The following is a 19510-nucleotide window of genomic DNA, read 5'->3' on the forward strand; positions in this document are numbered from 1 at the left end:
CACCACGCTGTGCTCTCCCATCCTCTGAGGAGAGAAGAAGGGAGTGTGGGGGGAAGGAGAGGAAGAGAGTGCACTGAGAACTCCGGTGGAAGGATGTCTGTCCTTGACACGCAGCATCCTGCGGGGGACAGAGGGCAAAACAGGCAGATGCGTCCTTGGACACGGGCTTTCACAAGGTTTTGTGGGCCTTTGCAGAGTGAGCTGCCATCCATGTCTTCTTAGATATGGGGACGAGGTCAGCAGGATATAGGTGCCAGACTCTGGTGTTTGGGATTGACCTGGCCACCCTGTCATCTCCCGAAGCCTTTGCTTTTGAGGCCTTGCCCTTGACAGCAGATCGGGACACAGGTTTGAGACCCACGGTCTCTCCTCCCAGCATCTCCTTCGCCCTCTGCCATTGCTCCAAGGGGGCTGTTGGGCCGGAGGGGCTGCTGTGGAGGACAGCTGGGGGCCTCCGATCTCACTACCCCCAGGAGGGGCAGGAGGGGAGAGTTGGAGGATCAGTAGCTTCAAAGCCTGGCCCAGCGGTGAGCCCAGATGCTTTTGAGCCAGAGACAGAGAAGAGGTCCCTGTCCCCTCTGAGCGGCTCTGGCTCTCTGCATGTCTGCTTCCTCCCCTTTCTTTCCAGCTCATCCTTCCTTCTTGCCTCTTGACATCACTGCCTTTGCCTGGTGGAGAGATCCACCCTCCACATGAGGCGCCGTGGGATGGTGCTGACTGGGGAGGGAGCAGAGGCCCAAAGTTGCCACACTGCCTGGCTGACTTGTGAGAATGGCTGGGTCCTTTTGGCCCCACTTGGCTCTGGCTGGACTATGGGTTCCCTTCCCTGGGCTTCCTGCCTGCTGCCTGCTCAGCTTCCCTCTGCTTCCACCCTGGAGCCATGCGGACCTGACTCCTGTGGAGGCAGCCTGTGGAGTTGCCCACTGGAGCAGGACTGCACATGGCAGGGCCTGGCAGATACTGCCCCTTGGCTGGGCTACTGGACGGACACGCCTTATGCTGCTCTGGGTGGGGGAGGTCAGGGTGGGAAGTGCCCTTTGCCCTGGCTGGCCTGTCCCCCACCCCTCCTCACCCCAGCCTTCCCCTTCCCCAGTCCCACCCCTGGCCTTGGCCGTGGCTCGTTTCTCAGCTCTGGAGCCAGCGACCCCAGGCCCGCGAGGGGGTAGTTTGGTTGCCCCTGGTAAGTGAAAGGCTTATCCTCAGTGTTGATTGTCCTTTTTTTGTAACCCTCCTGCTGTTCTGTTCTGTTGTGCTGTGCAACATTTTGCTACATAGACTATTTTATAGCAGAAAGCTAGAAGAATATTTATTATGAATATTAAAGCAATAGTGCATCAATGAAAAGGCGGAGACATTAGGAATTGTGTAAATGCTTAGATTCACTTTTGGTGGATTTTTTGTACTTTATTTATAACTAATAAAAATGAACTGCATTGCTAACTACACCTCACTCGTGCAGGGTGTTTCTTTCTGTGCACACCTAGGAAATGCCCAGAGAAAAGTGCTCCCGGACAGACCCGAGTTCACCCGGGACACCGGGCAGTGTCGCTGCCTCCTCCTCACTTCACCCCTCCCCTTCCTCTGTGTGTCCTCCACTTGTTTCCCTTCTCCTCCTCCTCCCTCAGCTTCCCCACTTCTGCTTCCAACTCCCTCCCTCCTCCTCCTCTCTTATCTATTATTTTCTCTTTCCTCTTTATCTCTCAAAGAATCTGTTCTATTCTCTGAACCAACCACCTGATTAACCTGTTTTCCTAAACTTTAGTTTATGGATCTTAAGGCAGAAAGTTCCCCCCTTTTTTTTTTAATCATTTTCAAATGTAACCTCTTATGTTTTGATCTGGAGGCTCTTCAGTTTCTCCATAGGAGAGAAAGATTTGATTTCTGAAAGTTGGACTTTGGATTTTTTATTCCTTCGTAAGAGCCCACATTCAGACACTCTTTGCGGTGTCTAGAGTCTGTTCTCAGAAAAGTGCGGGTCACAGAACTGGAAGATGACTTTCTCTCAGAAAGTCCATCTGAATGAACGTTTCTTCCCCTCAGTCACAGACTTTATTTTTTCAGAATAGTTTTAGGTGTACAGAAAATTGAAAAGAGAGTGGAGAGCTCCCATATGTTCCCTCATTAGCATCTCACCTTGGTAGATGCATTTGCTGTAGTGGAGGAGCCAAAATTGTTACCTTATTATTAACTAAAGTCCATCACTTTCACTCATTTTGTTGTAATTTCATACTTTAAATGAATGCTAAATGGGCTTCCCTGGTGGCTCAGATGGTAAAGCATCTGCCTGCAATGCAAGAGCCTGGGGGTTTGATTCCTGGGTTGGGAAGATCCTCTGGAGAAGGGAATGGCAACCCCCTCCAGTATTCTTGCCTGGAGAATTCCATGTACAGAGGAGCCTGGCAGGCTACAGTGCATCGGGTTGCAAAGAGTTGGACACGACTGAGCGACTTACACACACACAAACAAAATGAACTTTTAAATCTCTAGCTCTCATTCGAGTCAGGTGATCCAAAATGCTATCTGTCGTTTTCCCCACAGTTCCACCTGTATCTCTTGCTCTGGGAACCTGGGCTCCTTAGCCTTCGCTCAGCCACTAGTCAGCTGTGGGCACATACCCCGCTATCCCTGTTTGTCAGCTGTAAGCACGCGGATAGGAGGCCAAGCTCCTTCCCCCAGCATCCCACAGTCCGTCTCTGTCATCTTTGGCTACTTAATCTCTGTTGGGGCATGGCCTTATGGGGATGGGGGAGTGGCTCTATTTCCTTGGATTTTGTGCCCACCCAACTCGTGGGCTGGTGGGTACCCTTCTGAATCTCCAGCACCCTCCCACCTCCTATCACAGTGCCCAGGAGGACAGACTTCTCAGAAAATTCCCAGGCTCTGCCCGTGACTCCCAGTCTCCATAACCCTCCGGAGGTTAAGGAGGATGGAGTCTGGCTGTGATTGTCAGGGCTCTTTCAGGAAACGGAATCAGTAGGGTTAATATGATACACTATAGGATACGATATGTTATTTATAGATATGGAGATTTATTTTGAGGAAGAATCAGCTCACGGGATTCTGGAGGCTGAGTTGTCCTACATCTGCCCTCTGTAAACTGGAGACCCAGGAAAGACGACAGGGTGATTCAGTCTGAGTCCAGGAGGCCCAAGAACAGGGAGCTGATGCGGAAATTCCCAGGCCCCCTGGCAGGAAGGAAGGGGATGCATCCTCCCTTCCCCTGCTTTTGGTTCTCTTGAGACACTCCAGGTATTGGATGAGGCCCACACACACAGGGGAGGGCCGGTGACTCTACTGAGTCCACTGACTCAAATGCTCATCTCATCTGAACACCCGCCCGCCCCCAGACACACCTGGGAATCATGTTCCATCACGGGTGCCCCGGGGCCAGTCAGGATGACACGGAAGGTTAACCCGCACCCCGGCCCCACCTCCCTCTCAGGCCTCCCTCCCCAGTCGCTGCACTCAGCACACACCTCGCGGCCCCAAGATGACGCCTGGCCTCTGGCCCTGATTCTCCCCACACTCCCCATTCCCCAGAAGGGGTACGAACCAGAGACTTCCCCACCAGGCACTGTCTTTCCACACTTACCTTTGCTCTGGGTACAGCCTCACCTGCAAGCAAGGCTCCTGCCCACAGGACCTGCCCTTCCTGAGCACTTTCCGTCTCAGAACCCTCCCTGCCCGCAACCAGCCACAGTTGAAGTCTTCCACCTTTGAGCTTCCAGCTAACATTTTGTTTGAGGAAAACCCCTGCCCTTCTGTGGCACCTGTTAGCTGTGTGACTTTGGGCGACTTTCTGTGCTTCTGTTTCTTCATCTGTGAAATAGGAGTAACAAGAGCGCCTGTCTCAGAGATCTTTCCGAGGCTTCTATGAGCTCACGCCGGTAAAGCACTGTCTGGAACATAGTCAGCGCTCTATAAATAATAGCCATGACAAAGATGACAGTGGGGATGGTGAGCGCGTGCTTTTTTTCTAATCCCTGCCTTCCATAGTCTTTCTCCTCTCTTCCTCTCCTTTCTCTGGAGAGTTTCTGAGGCCCCATCAATATCCACTCTTCCTCTCTGCCATTCCAGGCTATGGTCAGCCACCACTAATGTCTGTCCAGCAGAAAGGCTGGTGACTGAGGCCTTAAAATCAAGACACCAGGAACGACTGCTTGATTAAAAGTCTTTCCCACATTCAGCTGGAGAGTCTAGAGAAAAGCCACGAAGAGGCCTTGAGGCTGTAATCACAGAACCCACCCTCCCTCCAGCCCATTAGCATCACTGCCCCCTCCCCCCATTCCAGTGACACTACCCAACCTTCTCCTTTTGAATTTAGGACTAGAAATGTCAAATGTCCTTGCCCATACTCGCTTTGTCCAAGGCTGAGGTCCCTGGAAGACTTATCTTGCCCTCACTCAGAACATTTGGCGGTTTGCAGATGGGTGATGCCTGGGGTCAACCTCTGCCAAGGGGCTGAGAGCAATGGGGGTCCCTGTTCAGGACAAAAACACAGAACCAAGGGTCCTCCAGAAGTGGGCATCTATAGTACTTCTGACCTTATTCCATTTGAAGCCCACATAATCAGAATTCAGAAGGGGTATATCTGAAGTGAGCTGAGTTTACTTATCAAAATCATGGAAGGAGAATGTTGTTCAGTCAAAGAGCTGAGAAAATATGATTGAAGGCTTTTGTTTAACCTGCTTCAGAGAAAAAGTGTTTCTTAGACTTGTTCCTGTGTAAATAACTTGTGCTAATTGCAAATGAATCTTTTTCTTTAATGTGGACCCTGGGGTATTTGGGCTTCCCAGGTGGTGCTTGTGGTAAAGAACCTGCCTGCCGATGCATGTTTGATCCCTGGGTTCGGAAGATCCTCTGGAGGAGGGCATGGCAATCCACTCCGCTATTCTTGCCCCATGGGTAGAGGATCCTGGTAGTCTGTAGGGTTGCACAAACTCAGATTCGACTGAAGTGACTTAGCACGCATGCAGGTTTTTATTTGGAAGGACTTTGTAGTCGTAGCTTTACATTTGAGATTCTCTCCAAATATTCTTTAATGCAGACTTGCCTCAGAATCAAATGAGGAAAGATGATGCGGATATAAACCTTGGCACTCAAGAAGCCATCCTTATAGAAAAGAACTTTCTAGCAATGTGGGCTGTCAATGCGGGAGTGCAGTGGGGCTGGGGAAGGAATGAGCGGGTCTGGAGAAGATGGTAGGAAATGGAACAGAGGAGCAGGGGAGGAAGAGACTATTCCTTGTCTTGTTTTCTTCTTCTTAAGGGGTTTGGGGGCTTCCCTGGTGACTCAGACGGTAAAGCAGCTGCCTGGAATGCGGGAGACCTGGGTTCGATTCCTAAGTTGGGGAAGATCTCCTGGAGAAGGGAATGGCTACCGACTCCAGTATTCTGGCCTGGAGAATTCCATGGACAGAGGAGACTGGCAGGCTACAGTCCCTGGGGTCGCAGAGTCAGACACAACGGAGCGACTTTCACTTTTAAGGGGTTTTGTCTTGGTTGGAGGAAAGGGACTAGCCAGGGCCACCGGCCATGCCTGATGCCCCCAGCGATGACCAGGGGCCATGTCAGCAGCAGGGACCTGGAGGTGAGAAGGGTTCAGGAGACACCTTCCATAGAGAAGGACTGTTCACCTTCCCCGTGGCTGGCTGTTGAGTCTCAGCCTTGCGATTAGGACTATTGGGATACAGAGCTTTGTGGGGCCTTTGGGTAGAAGAGTGTCTTTCTTCCAGGGCTAGGACTAGGGATGACGAGGCAAGCGAGGTGCCCTGGGTGCGATGTTTAAGGAAGCCCCACTCTTGGGTGCCAGTCCTGCCTTTGATCAAGGCTGAGGTTGAGCACCTCCTTAACGTTTGTGCCCTGGGCTGCCTGCTTGCTTTTCCCAATCCCAGCTTTCCTTGCTGCCCTTCCTGTGCCGGCCTGGAAGAGACAGGAATTGAGGGGTCGAGCCCAGCCCAGGGGCCGGCGGGGGGTGAAGATCTGGAGTGTTCCCCCTTCTGGAGGCTTCTGGGGGGGGGGTCCTGCATTCCCTCCTCAGGCCAGAGAGGGCACAGCAGGTGTGAGCAGGGTCAGCAGGGGCTTCTCCTTTCGCTGCCCTTCTCCCCAATACCCTGCTAAGCGGGGTCACCTGCAGCCTGGGAGGGGGACGGAGGACTTCAGGGCCCTGAGGGAAGGGCAGTGCACAGCCCGAAGAAGCAGGTCTGCGGGGAGGGGACCTGATGCAGGAGGATTCCGAAAGACTCCCCTCTCCACCATGCTGCGCATCTCCCCCCCGCCCCCCCCCCACCTCCTCTGGGAGCGTGAAGGGTGTTCTCTGCAAGCGCAGCCTTGTCCGTCTGGGAGCTTTGGTGAGTCAGAGGCCCGTTTCAGTCCTCAGTTCCTGCCCCTCTGAAGCAGGGAGGCCGGACTGGCCTGGGGCCTCAGAACAGTGTGGGAGGGAAGGCTGGATGGTGGGGAGGAGACTTGAAGCCAGAGGAACAGCTCCAATCAGAGGCTCAGCAGACGGACAGTGCATGGCATCACTGGAGACAAACAGGCTGGACACACAGCTGGGGTAACCGGCCCAGGTCCCCAGGGACTTGGGGAAACCAGGCAGGTAGGAGGTGCCCTGCGGGAGATGAAGTGTACCCCGATGAGCAGAAGGGATAACAGTTTTGATAGCTTTCACAGCAGTAGTTTCATCCCATCTTCACAAGTCCCTGGTGAGGAGGGAGAGGAGCCAGGGCCAAGAAGAGACAGAAAGAAAGTTGACACAGATCATGGGGTATATTCCCAAACCAGTCCAGCCCTTTGCAGTAAGAGTAAGCCCACATTTACTGAGCACATCAGCATTTGAAAAGAACACAAGGCCTTTCCCCTCCCAGTCTTGGCTGGATCAACAATAGATGCTACATTTCACACTCAGATGGAGTAGGCTTGCCAGAGGACATAGCAGAAAGCGCTTTTAACTTTGAGTTGAGCATCACCCTCCAGGTATAACAGAGGACCGACAGACAGGCCAGAGCCTGAGAAGGGGGTGGGCATGAATACGAGGGCAGGACTCTCACAAAGAGCTGAGGTGGGCAGGGAGTACCCCTTCCCTCCTTTTGGCTGCCCTTTTGCCCAAGGCTATGACTGGGGTTTCAATGGAGCTATTTCGAGAGGGGGATGTGTCCATCTCAGCTGAGGACATAGCAGCCTGCCACATCCAGAGAGACTGTGGGAGTGAGGGATGGGCAGACTGACTGCTGATGGCAGAGTGGCCTGAGTGCCCAGGGTTTGTTAGAGCAAAGGATGCCAGAGAACCTCCTTTTGGGTGTCTTAGATTCTAAGCACGACACAGTGGGAGAGGGAGATGAGGGGCCTGAGACAGAGCCCACACAAGTGTTCGTGGGAGAAAGGCTCCAGATGCTGCCGGTCCAGGAAGCAGGCCGCTGTCCACAGTCGTGCCCCCAACAGGAAGCTGCCCTCTTCGCCTCTCCTCCCTCCCCCAGGGGTGTGGTATCAGGGTCAGGAGTAAAAGTGCAAAGTGCGGACAGGAGGTGAGACTGACCCCATACTCATACACACACGTGTGCACACACACACACACACACACTCCTGTTTTTTCACTTCGGTTCCCGCTTGGGACTGGACCGAGCTGGGGGATTGGAGGAGACTCAACTCTAAGTGGAATGCTTTGGTCTTTGTACTGGAGCCAAACATTTAAATTACAGAACTGAGATGGACTTTGTGGCTTTAAAGTGGCTGTTGGACGTTTTATCACCTACAAGAGTCCAGAAGAGTTATGAGGCTTGCCTTAATTTTCATCCAGGGACAGGGGAAGAACCAGCTCCAGAAAAAGATACAGAGAAAGCTGTTTAAGGATTACTGGTCCCCCACCCTACCCCAGGCCCTAGAGTCCTGCTTATTCAATACGATGGACAAACCCTTCATTGTAGGCGCTGAATTAACTGGTCTGCATTTTAACTCACGAAGTCTTCATAATAACCTATGAAGTTGGTGTCAATCTTCCTATTTAACATGACGTAATGTGCCCGATCTCTCCCAACAGGGCAAAGGAAGAGCTGGGACTCAAGCCTGCTTCTTGCTGCCTCTTGGCCTGTGCTTACTGCGGCGGCCTCTCTCCAAGGGTCTCTGAGAGCGCAGAGCCAGGAAATCTCACAAGTTTTTACCTGCCTGGGTTAGAGGCCCTGTGGTGACTTGGCAGAAATGTTGATACCGGGTGCCTCCTATAGGAAGACTTCCTGGCCTGATGTACCTTTCTGCTCAGTCCTACCCTACCGTCTGCAGGAAAATGAGAAGTCAGGGGCTGAGTTCTGCAGCACTCTTGTGATGGTTGATCAGGGAGGGTGTGTGTGTGCGTGCAAGCACGTGTGTGCATGTGTGTGTGCACATGTATGTGCGTGCATGTACATGTGTGCACACACACAGATATGCGGCTCTCCGACTGCCTCTCCATCAGGGTCATCCCCCTCGAGGGCAGAGACCACACCTTTATTTTCTTCCAGTCCCTTCTCAGCTGTCAGTCCACATTGCCCACAGCGAGCCACAGGTGACAGGTGCTGACCACCACAGATGTGCCCCTGCCCTCCTAGCCCCCGTGCAGCAGGGCTGCCCACACCTCATCACCTGCTCCTGTCTCTGTGTCTCAACTGTGTTATCTCTGGCTGGGGCAGTCGCGGGCACTTGGCAATGCGTTCTTTGAAAAGTGATGGAAAGAATTAGGTATCTGTTCACAGGCTTATAAATCCTTTCAGCTAAATTCTTCCTCCTGATGTTTTTCTCCATTGGCTGCTGGATTTATTGAAACTGGGGAAAAGGATGTGTTTCTAAGTGAGCAGATGCCCAGATGAATTCATTGCGGGGTGTGGTTGGTAATAATTTAATTAGCCCAGTTTTTTTTTTTTTTTTTGGGAAAAAAGTGTTAATTAGTTATTGCTTAAAATACACCACTTTGAGGACCTCTTCTTCTCCACTTCTATCCCCTGGGTGAAGCCCCAATTTCCCATCCAAGCCCAGCCCATCTCAGCCTGGTCACTACTGTTATTGAAAAAGAAAATGACAAAACTTATTTTTGGGCAGCCACAGATTATGACACATGTTGATGAATTCCTATAGATTCAGGAGACCCGGGAAAGGGCGGGATCCCACCAGCCGTCCCCACAGTGACCTCCGAAGGATCATGGAGCTCTGGCCCCCCAGTCCCAGCTCCAGGAGGCTTTCAGGAAAGGACTCCTGAAAGCCCTGGTGGAGGGTGGCAGGTGCGGTCGGGGCGAGTTGGTGCGAAGGGAGAGGCAGGGCCTGCAGCCCTCAGACGGAAGGGAAGAGGTCCCTCCAGGTGAGCCCGTCGCCCCGCTTCCTGTCCAGCCACCGGCCGCAGGTGAAGATGGTTGCCACCCCAGTGCTCGTGTTGGTGACCTCCACCTTGTCCACCAGCCAGCCCGCGCAGTAGCCGCTGCCGTCGTGCTCCAGGCGTACCTTGCGCAGCTCGCCCAGCTCCAGCGTCTCCAGGAAGAAGCGGTCGGTGCTGCCCCGCTCAAACAGGTTGCGCATCTTCTGCTTCAGCTCCCGCTTGCCCGTGTCGCCGTTGGACCCAAAGATGGTCACAAAGACATTGGCGTCGGTGCCCGCCCCCGGCTCGTAGCCGGTCGTCACGATGACCTCGTACTTGACCGGCACCAGGCTCTGGACCTTGCTGGCAAAGCTCTCCGTGGTCTTGGTGACCTCGAAGACCTTGAAGTACTTCCTCTTCCTTTTGAGGGGGATGAGGCTGTCGCAGTTGAAGAAATACCTGCCGGTGGGAACAGGGAGGTCAGCGAGTACCAGCCAAGGCTCACGCCCTCCCCTTTAGGATCCTGGGCATCCACCAGAGATTCCGTCCCAGACAACAAGATCTTATGGGCAGAAATTGTCTGCGTCAAAATGTGAGGATAGAATTTGCAGATGAATTTTCGTTCATATGATAATTGACAGTGACTGACATCACCATCTTTTAAACTGCCCCTTGATTCTCCTTTTCTTTTCTCCTCACGCTCCGCATCTGTGCTTAGTCGCTCAGTCGTGGCAGACTCTTTGAGACCTCACGGACTGTAGCCCACCAGGCTTCTCTGTCCTTGGGATTTTTCAGGGAATAGTACTGGAGTGGGTTGCCATTTCCTCCTGCAGGGGATCTTCCTGACCCAGGAATCAAATCTGCATCTCCTGTGTCTCCTGCATTGCAGACGAATTCTTTACCTGCTGAGCAAGTCCACATCTGATTCACCAGCAATTCCCATTGACCCTATCTTTAAAATACAATCTAATAAGTCCAGAATCAGCACAATCTCACTAACTGCCTTGCCACTCCTCTCGTCCAAGTCACCACCATCTTCTGTCTGGAATGTGTCAGCCTCCTAACTGGTCTACCTGCTTCTTGATACCTGCTGCTGCTGCTGCTGCTAGGTCACTCTATGCGACCCCATAGACGGCAGCCGACCACGCTCCGCCATCCCTGGGATTCTCCAGGCAAGAACATTGGAGTGGGTTGCCATTTCCTTCTCCAATTCTTGATACCTACCTACGGTGAATTCTCTGCACAGCATCCAAGTGATCCTGTGGAGATGTAAGCCTGAGAATCTCATCCTTCTGCTCAGAATTTAAACTGCCCTTTGAGTCTCCTTTTCTTTTTCATCCTTATTCTCAGAATTTTTGTTTTTCAGTTGCTCAGTTGTGTCTGACTCTTTGCGACCCTATGGAATACAGCACGCCAGGATTCCTTCACTATCTCCTGAAGCTTGCTCAAACTCATGTCCAGTGAACCAGTGATGGATTAATACTTATTCCCAGAATAAGTATTAATAAAAGTCACCACCTTACAAAGGCCTGCAAGACCTTACACGATCTGATCCTCCGCCCAGGGTTTACCTCTCTGACCTGTTCCTCCCCTTCTCTAAGCTCACTGCACACCAACCAGGCTGCTCCTTCCAAGGGACTGATGAATGCTTTAATCCACTGTCGTCACCTTCAGAGGAGCCATGGGACCAGAACGACAATCCTAGGCCAAGTCAAGTGGAAAAGTAACTATGAGATAGAGGTAGGCTCCCAAATCCCTTGCACTTGGCTGAGTTGAACCATGGGTGTGTATGTGTGCTGTGTGTGCACACATGTATGCTTGTGCTCACGGATGACACAGTACAAAGGGGTGCAAAGTACTGAAGCAGCTACCACATGCAGAAGCAAGTCCAGGGCCAAGAGAAACGGTCTTGGATTAAAAAGTCCCTCTTTCCCCCCACCCCCAGTGTTAGCCTCTGGGTAATGACAGTGAGTCCAATAATTATAGGAAGAAGTCAGAGGCACTGTGGGAAAACACTGCATGGGGGTAAGGAGGCTGGGGTCTGCACCAGTCCTGCCACCTCCCACCTATGTGACCTTGATTTTCCCACTGGCAATGCTAGAGGTTTGGACTGAACAAATGTCCTTGTTTTTCTCACCCATCCAAATTCCTAACATTTCAACAGTTTTGGAAATAAGCAATTCTGGCACTGGCTAATGATTTCAGAAACGTAGCCCTGAAAGGGTGTGCCCAACGATGAAAGCTTAATTTTTAGATGAAAATCTATACCGGTAAAAAGAACCTGGTTTTCTACATGTTCACTAAATGCCTGGGTTTTGCATTCTTGCATTTCATCAACTCCCCAGGTCATAGAGTTCATCTCCTCCAATTTCACAGAAGGGAAACAAGGGCCTGGAGAAGAGAAGTCATTGCACAAGGTGACCCAGAGCCGGGGCCCAGAGCCAGCCTGCCCGGCCACTACAGGAGCCAGCCGTTTAAAGACACTCGGCAGGAAATCCGAATTCTGTCTGGGGAGCTCTCGTCCTCCAACTTGTCACTTGATAAATCTGGGTTGTTGTTACATACCGCACTTTCTTAGAGGGAGATATATTTGCCTTCTTTGCTTAAACATTCACTTAAAATGTATTTCTTTATGCAAATGTCCACTAATATACATAATTCTATATAAATGCACAAATCCTGTGATCATATGTGGTTTTCTAAATGCACTCTTTTCTTTTATGCTTGGCTCTGTCTCCCTTTCCCCCTCCTTTCCCCTCCTGCATCCTGCCTTCACCTCAGATAACTCATGTAACAGTTGTGGATATATCTTGCCAAATTTCCCTGTTTCTCCCAACCTTGCACAACGTGGGACGTCAGTGTTCCCTTCACAACATGGCATCATATAATACATGCTTCCCCATACCTTGCTTCTCTCACTCAACAGTGCTTCCTGGGAATGGCTCCAAGTCTTCTGGTATGTATTTAATTCGTTGTTTTTAATGGCTGAAAAATAATCCCTGGTGTAGTTATACGGAAATGTTTCCTAATAGACATAATTATAAGATCACCAACATGTGGGACCTCAGGGCTCTGTGGGGTCAAGACTCCAGCTGTGGAAGAACATGCCAGGCTGTTCTTACTTGCAATAGGCTCGTGAGCAAGAATAAAGGCAAAGTAGAGAATAATGAGCAAAAGTGAATATGTTAGAAATATTTTGAATATGACCATACTTGTCTGAACAGTGTGTGTATGAGATATCAGAAAATGGCCAGCGAGAATGGGGTCACCAAATGTTCATGGTGGCCTTCTCTGATGGATAGGACTTTAGGGCATTTTACTTTCTTTTATGAAAGGGATTTTTTTTTTTCTTTCTTCCATACACACTTTTTTGCCTTATTTGAATTTTAAAATGATTATGTATTATATGTGATAATGAGATAAAACAACGATTTCGTTTTGGATTTTTTTAAAAAAGAAACAAAAGCCTCTCTGTGTGTCTTTCCACTGAAGTTCTGAGGATATTAATAACAAAGAGCTGGTCAGAAATGCTGCAAGCGTCAGGACTGGAATCAGTTGGAAGGCAAAAATTGGAGATTTTTATAAAAGATTGAGATAAAGTTATTTTGTATTTCATGGAAATCCAGATATTATGGCCCAACATGCTGGTTAGAAAGGAACTGTGGGTTCATATACAGTGTTATGTAAGTGGTCTTTACATGGTAGGATTTAAATGTGTTCTAGAACAGTGACTTTGGCCACCTGATGTGAAGAGCTGACTCATTGGAAAAGACCCTGATGCTGGGAAAGATTGAGGGCAGGAGGAAAAGGGGACAACAGAGGATGAGATGGTTGGATGGCATCACTGACTTGATGGACATGAGTTTGAGCAAGCTCTGGGAGTTGGTGATGGACAGGGAAGCCTGGCATGCTGCAGTCCATGGGGTCTCAAAGAGTTGGACATGACTGAGAGACTGAACTGAACTGAACTGAACTGAGAACGGTGACATGTAAATAGGCTCAGATAGTAGAGAATCTGCCTGCAGTGCAGGAGACCTGGGTTCAATCCCCGGGTTGGGAAGATCCCCTGGAGAAGAGAATGGCAACCCGCTCTAGTATTCCTGCCTGGAGAATTCCATGGACAGAGGAGCCTGGTGGGTTACAGTCCATGAGGTTATGAAGAGTTGGACACGATTGAGCGACAAACACACACAGAGAATGGTGACATGTAAATAGCCACAATGATACACACCCCTGCCCCATCCTCACTCTGGATAGAGGTGATATTTGGCAGAAATCACAGACTTGAGACCAGCACAGTAGGTAGGCTGGAGTATGACTTCTGAGAGCCTCTTAGGCTGTACTCCTGCCATCTTTCCCATCCCGCCAGACTCTAAAGAGCATCCGTCTCTCCTCCCAGAGAGGAGCTGGGTGATAGCCTGAAGCCATGTGGCTGACCAGATGATGGCTGGAGCATCTGGGGTCTGGACTCCCTATACCCGCTTTGAGAAGATCCCCAGCCCGTAGACATCCCTTCCTCCCCTCCCAGCTCAGCTGATGAAAGGCCACACTTCTGAGAGTGTAGGAAGAGATGCTTCACTGGGAGTGGTAGATTCTTTCTACTGGACAAGGAATCGTCCAACTCAGCTGAGGACTGTGGGTCGGGAAGTTCTTCACTCCCCTCCCTCCTGAGACTGGAAGGTGCTGGGTGGCGTTGAGACCTTTGACTCTCTCACAGCTGACACTGTGTGTTTAAAGCTAACCTAAGTGGTGACTCTTTTATTATTGTATTGTATTGTCTTGTTTATTTTGGGCATTTGTAGAGAAGTATGAGCAGCCACGTTCCTTGCAGTTGGGAGGCAGTACAGGCTGGCTTGCTGGTGGGCTGAAACTCTCCCCAATCCTGTATCCCAGCTCCTGAGTCCTCAACAGGATTGCTTCTCACATCCATGTCCAGGGACCCTACAGGGTTTACTGTACCCAGCTAGTTTTCCCCAAAGAACAACAATATAACATTGCAGCCCAAGAGGGAACTGCTATGAACTGAATTCTCTTTCCCTAATTTCTTAACCCAATGTGACGGCATTTGTGCATGGGGCTTTGGGAGGTCATTAGGTTTAAATGAGGTCATGAGGATGGGGACCCATGAAGGGATTAGTGCCCTTATGGGAAGAAGTGTGTGTGTGTGTGTGTGTGAAGTCGCTTCAGTCGTGCCTGACTCTTTGCCACCCATAGACCATAGCCTGCTGGGCTCCTCTGTTTATGGGATTCTCTAGGCAAGAATACTGGAGTGGGTTGCAAGGCCCTCCTCCAGGGGATCCTCTCAACCCAGGGATCGAACCCATGTCTCTTATGTCTCCTGCATTGTCAAGTGTGTTCACTAGGGCCATCTAGTGAAGAAAGAAGAGATACCAGATCTCCCTCTCTCTCTGCCATGTGAAACACACAATGAGCTAGCAAGGGAGGCCTCATGGGAACTCAACCCCGCTGGCACCCTGACCTCTGACTTCCAGGCTCCAAGGTGTGAGAAAAGAATGCCCGCTGTCTGAGCCACCCAGTCCATGGATTTGGTCACGGCAGCCTGGGATAGCTAAGACACAAGTTCACCTGTCAGAACCCTTTCCTGCTCCATTCCCAAAGGGTAATCTTGCTCGGAGATGGCCAGTTCCAGGGAGCCGGCGGGTGCAGGTAGAGTGTGGACAGACATTGCTGGAGAGGCTCAAGCCCTGAAGGCTGCAGCCTGAAGCTGGGACCCGCCTGGTCAGGCAGGGCTGCTGCTTCTGTCTGCTGAGATTCTTGTGAAAGAGGCTGTCAAGACCAGGGCCAGCCCGGGAGGGGCATGAGAGGGCCCAGAGGGGCGGACAGTGGTTCTGGGGGTGGCCTGGCTGTCTTAACCTCTCCTTGGGCTTACCCTCCCTGAGGCACACGCTGCCCCCTGCTTCCCCATCATCCTCTCCTGGTTCCTTTTTAGTGTCTTTTCTGCCTTCTAGAGCCTCAGGGCTCTTTCTGGCTTCCAACACATTTACCAAGCGGTTTTAATTAGAAAAACTGATGGCTGTGAACTGTTACCCAGGTAACTAAGACCCTTAATCCTCTAGAAATGTCCTCAGAAGGCCCTGGAGGGGGAAATGTAAAGCTCCTTATCTGGGGTCCTCCGGGCGGTGGGCATGGGATTTCTCTGCTGGTCCCTGCTCTGCCCACAGGGATGACGGGCATTCACTCTGACTGTGGAGCAGCAGGCTTCAAAGCTGTATCTCTTTGTCATTACACAGTGATCATGGGGGCAGGGAAGGAAAGACTCAGCTGTCTGGCACTGCCTGACTGGATCTTCTTTCCTTCCAGAGAAGCATCACTGGATAAAAAGGCTGGCGCACCCAAGGTCACAGAGTCTAGTCCCCTGCCTCTGGGGTAATGCTCTGCTTCAGAAAACTCCAGAACCAGTACAACTGCCTCTTTCCTTTCTGACTCAGATGCCTTGAGGGGACACCTCCCCGCCCCCTGCTGTCTTGTCCGTGGTCTGGCTTCAGGCCTCCCCGGGGGAAGAGGGTGGAGGCCCAGCACCTACACGTTGCCATACTCCATCTCTGTGATGGTGATGGTTTTGACGTGCCAGACCAGCTCTCTTTTGGGGATGAACCGGTCCTCCCTGGCGAGGTGGCCCACGCAGAGGGAGGCAATGTCCCCCAAGTAGACGCTGTCGAACTCAAAGGTGTCTGTGGTCCCCCTGCAGGACACAAACGTACGGTCAGTGAGCACTGCTCATGCCCACTGAAGCAAGTAAGCATTTATCCAGTGCCACCTGTATCCTAAGTGCTGGTCTGAGGAACAGGGATAGACTGGCAAGCGAGACCTGATGTCAGGCCTCCATTGCTTGAGGGGTTCAGTCTAGTTTTGGAACAAGACAATTGGAACCTTTAAAAAGCCCTTCAGGCTGCCTGTTCCCAGAATCAGTGATTGGTAATAGCCGATGGTGTTGGAGGAGGGTGAGGCCCTGGGCCCTCAGCACTGGGCTGGGGAAGGAGGTGAGATTCAGGGAGCAGAGGGATGAGGAAGGGAAGCATCTTCTGATGAGGACTTGATTTGGCAAAGTCATGGGGTTGGAGGTGTGGTCATTTCTGGAAGGAGGGCTGGCTTGGCTGGAGTTCGGGTTCAGGGAGGGAAGGGGCAATGGAAAAGAAGTGGGGTGGGCTGCCTTTTGGGGGTGGGGCAGCTCAACCCATCTTCAGGAAGAGGGGGTGTTGAATAGAGGGTGAAGTGAGGTTATGGGAGGAGGAGGCTCTATTTAAGATATTCTGGAGGCAGCAGGGAGATGAAGTGGGCATCTGGGCAGTTCAGAGGCAGCTCTGATGTACAGGAAGACGTGAGATTCTCCAGGGCGTGGCGGGCAGCTGGGCGTGCTGAGCGGGGGTGCTGTTACACGAGACCTAATTTTGATTTTTCCTAGGAAGCATCTTAGAGGCTCTCCCCTCCCTCCCTACTTCTCACTAGAACCGAATTCCGTGCTGTCTTATTTGCATTTTTATGGTGACTGTCTCCCTTTTCAGGCAGACTGTGAGCTCCTCATTTGCACAGATGTGGAATAACATCTGTGTGACTCCCAGTCCTGCCACACAGTGGGCTTGCTGTCATTAAGTGATTTTTGTTGTAGTTTGGCATTAAGTTTTAAAAAATTGAAATACATTTGACATATGCTGCTGCTCCTGCTGCTAAGTCGCTTCAGTCGTGTCTGACTCTGTGTGACTCCATAGACGGCAGCCCACCAGGCTCCCCCGTCCCTGGGATTCTCCAGGCAAAAACACTGGAGTGGGTTGCCATTTCCTTCTCCAATGCATGAAAGTGAAAAATGAAAGTGAAGTCGCTCAGTCGTGTCCGACTCAGCGACCCCATGAACTGCAGCCTACCAGGCTCCTCCGTCCATGGGATTTTCCAGGCAAGAGTACTGGAGTGGGTTGCCATTGCCTTCTCTGACATTTGACATATACCATTGTGTAAATTTAAGGTGTACAACATATGAATCTGAAACATTTTTGTATTGTACTATGATTGCCATTATGGCCATAATTAGCACTTCTCTCATATGACATAATTATCCTTTTTTTCTAGTCGTTGGAACAATTAGATTCTAGTCTCTCAGAGGGGGCTCTCTTTAAATGACAGTCCTCTCCCTTCCCTTTTCTAAAGCTCCTTTTGCATCCCTAGAGCTGGAATGGCGTTGGCACACAGTAGGTATTCAGTATGTTCTTGCTGGTTAGGCCCATTTGTATATTTACAGCTCCAACTAAAAGGGTTGGCTCTTGGGGTCCCCCTCTCACCCACCCCACTTATCCCCATTCCCCTGGGGGCACCCCCTCTTCCTACTTCCTGAAGGCCCGCTGTCTAGAAGAATTCTCCACGAGAAACTCTTTGGATCGATTCTTCCTGCCCTCCAGGATGAGCCAGACGTTCTCCCTGGTTTCGCCTCCGTTGCCGGTTTCTATGACGATCTCGTAGGCTGTGGTGGAGAAGGTGGAAGACGGTCAGCAGAGGGGAAGCGGCACCCACCATTGGGGCAGAAGCAAACCTCCTCGCCCTTCAGGTCCTATATCTGGTCTGAGACCACAGCCTTAAGTGCGGGGGCTGGGGCACAGGTTAAAACCTTTATGATCGAGGCACCGTCAACAGAGCCTGCCTCGATTTGGGGGCAAACCACAAGGTGGGGATGAGTTTCCCAAGGGATGCTGGGGCCTGGCTCTCAGGGATGGAGGAGTCTCTGAGATGCAAAGTGAAGATCAGGAGTAAAGCGAAGGGAGGAGAGGCAGGGCCCAGCTACAGAAAGGGGAGAGGAAGATCCAGGCAGGAGAGACTCCAGAAGAGCCTGGAACTTTCTCCAGCAAACAGCCTCTGTCTTGTCTCAGCTCTCACTTTGGTGTCAAGCTCAGCGTCACAACCTCCCTCCCCTGACGTTTCCACAAGCAGGTCAGCATTGTTTCATTTGTTAAGTGGGTGCCTAGTGCCAGGAGAAGACTCTTGAGAGTCCCTTATACTGCAAGGAGATCCAACCAGTCCATTCTAAGGGAGATCAATCCTGGGTGTTCATTGGAGGGACTGATGCTAAAGCTGAAACTGCAATACTTTGGCCACCTCATGCGACGAGTTCACTCACTGGAGAAGACTCTGATGCTGGGAAAGGTTGGGGGCGGGAGGAGAAGGGGACGACGGAGAATGAGATGGCTGGATGGCATCACCGACTCTGTGGACATGAGTTTGCGTGAACTCCGGGAGTTGGTGATGGACAGGGAGGCCTGGCGTGCTGTGATTCATGGGGTCACGGAGAGTCGGACACGACTGAGCGACTGAACTGAAGTGAACTGAGTGCCAGGACTGGGCTAAACTCTGGGTGACCCTAGCACTCATCTCTGGCCCCAGATGGAAACACACCGACTGTACAACACAACAGAATAACCTGCAGCAAAGGGCACAAGTCCCACGGGGGAGAGGGTGGGTCTGGCTCCTGTCACATCTTCAGCCTCACCTTCCAGCACTTCCCCGCCTTGCTCGCTCCGCTTGGCCTCCGTGCTCCTCCAGGAGCACAAGGCCTGCTCCTGCCTTAGAGCCCTGTCTGCGCTCATCCCCTTTCTCTCCCACTCCTTCCATGCTGGCCTGGCTCACTCCTTCCTGTCTGACTCAGACGTCCCCTCCTCAGGGACCACCCTAACCAAATTCCAACCCAGTTTCCCCAGGACTCCAGCCTGCTCAACTGAGCTCTATCATCTTCTCTTACCTAGTCCCTTCTAATATGCTAAGCAGTTACTTATCATTTTGTTGTTTATTGTACGACCCCCTCCCTCCTGAATGTAAGCTCCATGAGGGCAAGGGTCTTTGTTTTGCTCATTATAGACCCCAAGTGCCCAGAACGGTGCCTGGGACACAGGCACTCAATAAATAGTTGTTGAGTGAATAATGAATGATTGGGCTCATTGCAGAAAGCTCCATGAAGAAGGCAGTGTGTGAGCCTGGCCTTGAAGAAGATTCATGATTGTGATCAACAGAGAACCGAGGGATGCTCTAGGAGGGAGGAAGGGGAAGGAGCGTAAGCAAAGATACTGGAGGGCAGGGGCGGGGCTTGAGATCCACGAGATCCACGAGCTCCAGCCCCACTCCCCGCGGACCAGCTGGGATGGAGCTGGCGCACAGGAGGAAACAATATTTGTCTTCCGGCAGTTAGTGAGTCACTGAG

The 19510-nt window shown here is 51.4% G+C and overlaps 1 protein-coding gene across 2 annotated transcripts in view; it reads right to left on the minus strand.

The window, feature by feature from the left end:
- Positions 1–9293: 9293 nt before the first annotated feature.
- The window catches only part of LOXHD1 (lipoxygenase homology PLAT domains 1), a 192108-nt gene continuing 181891 nt past the window's right edge, over positions 9294–19510 (minus strand). For both annotated transcript variants that reach the window (XM_088833409.1, XM_055416819.2), the window contains 3 exons: positions 17653–17785; positions 15860–16018; positions 9294–9774 (listed from right to left, as the gene is read on the minus strand). In XM_088833409.1, coding sequence (XP_088689535.1) covers positions 9294–9774; positions 15860–16018; positions 17653–17785 — 773 coding nt within the window. The remainder of the gene's footprint in view (positions 9775–15859; positions 16019–17652; positions 17786–19510) is intronic.

The sequence above is a fragment of the Moschus berezovskii genome, chromosome 28 (assembly GCF_049115385.1).
Source record: "Moschus berezovskii isolate FMDL1 chromosome 28, NW_MosBer_1.0, whole genome shotgun sequence".
Taxonomy (NCBI): Eukaryota; Metazoa; Chordata; class Mammalia; order Artiodactyla; family Moschidae; genus Moschus; species Moschus berezovskii.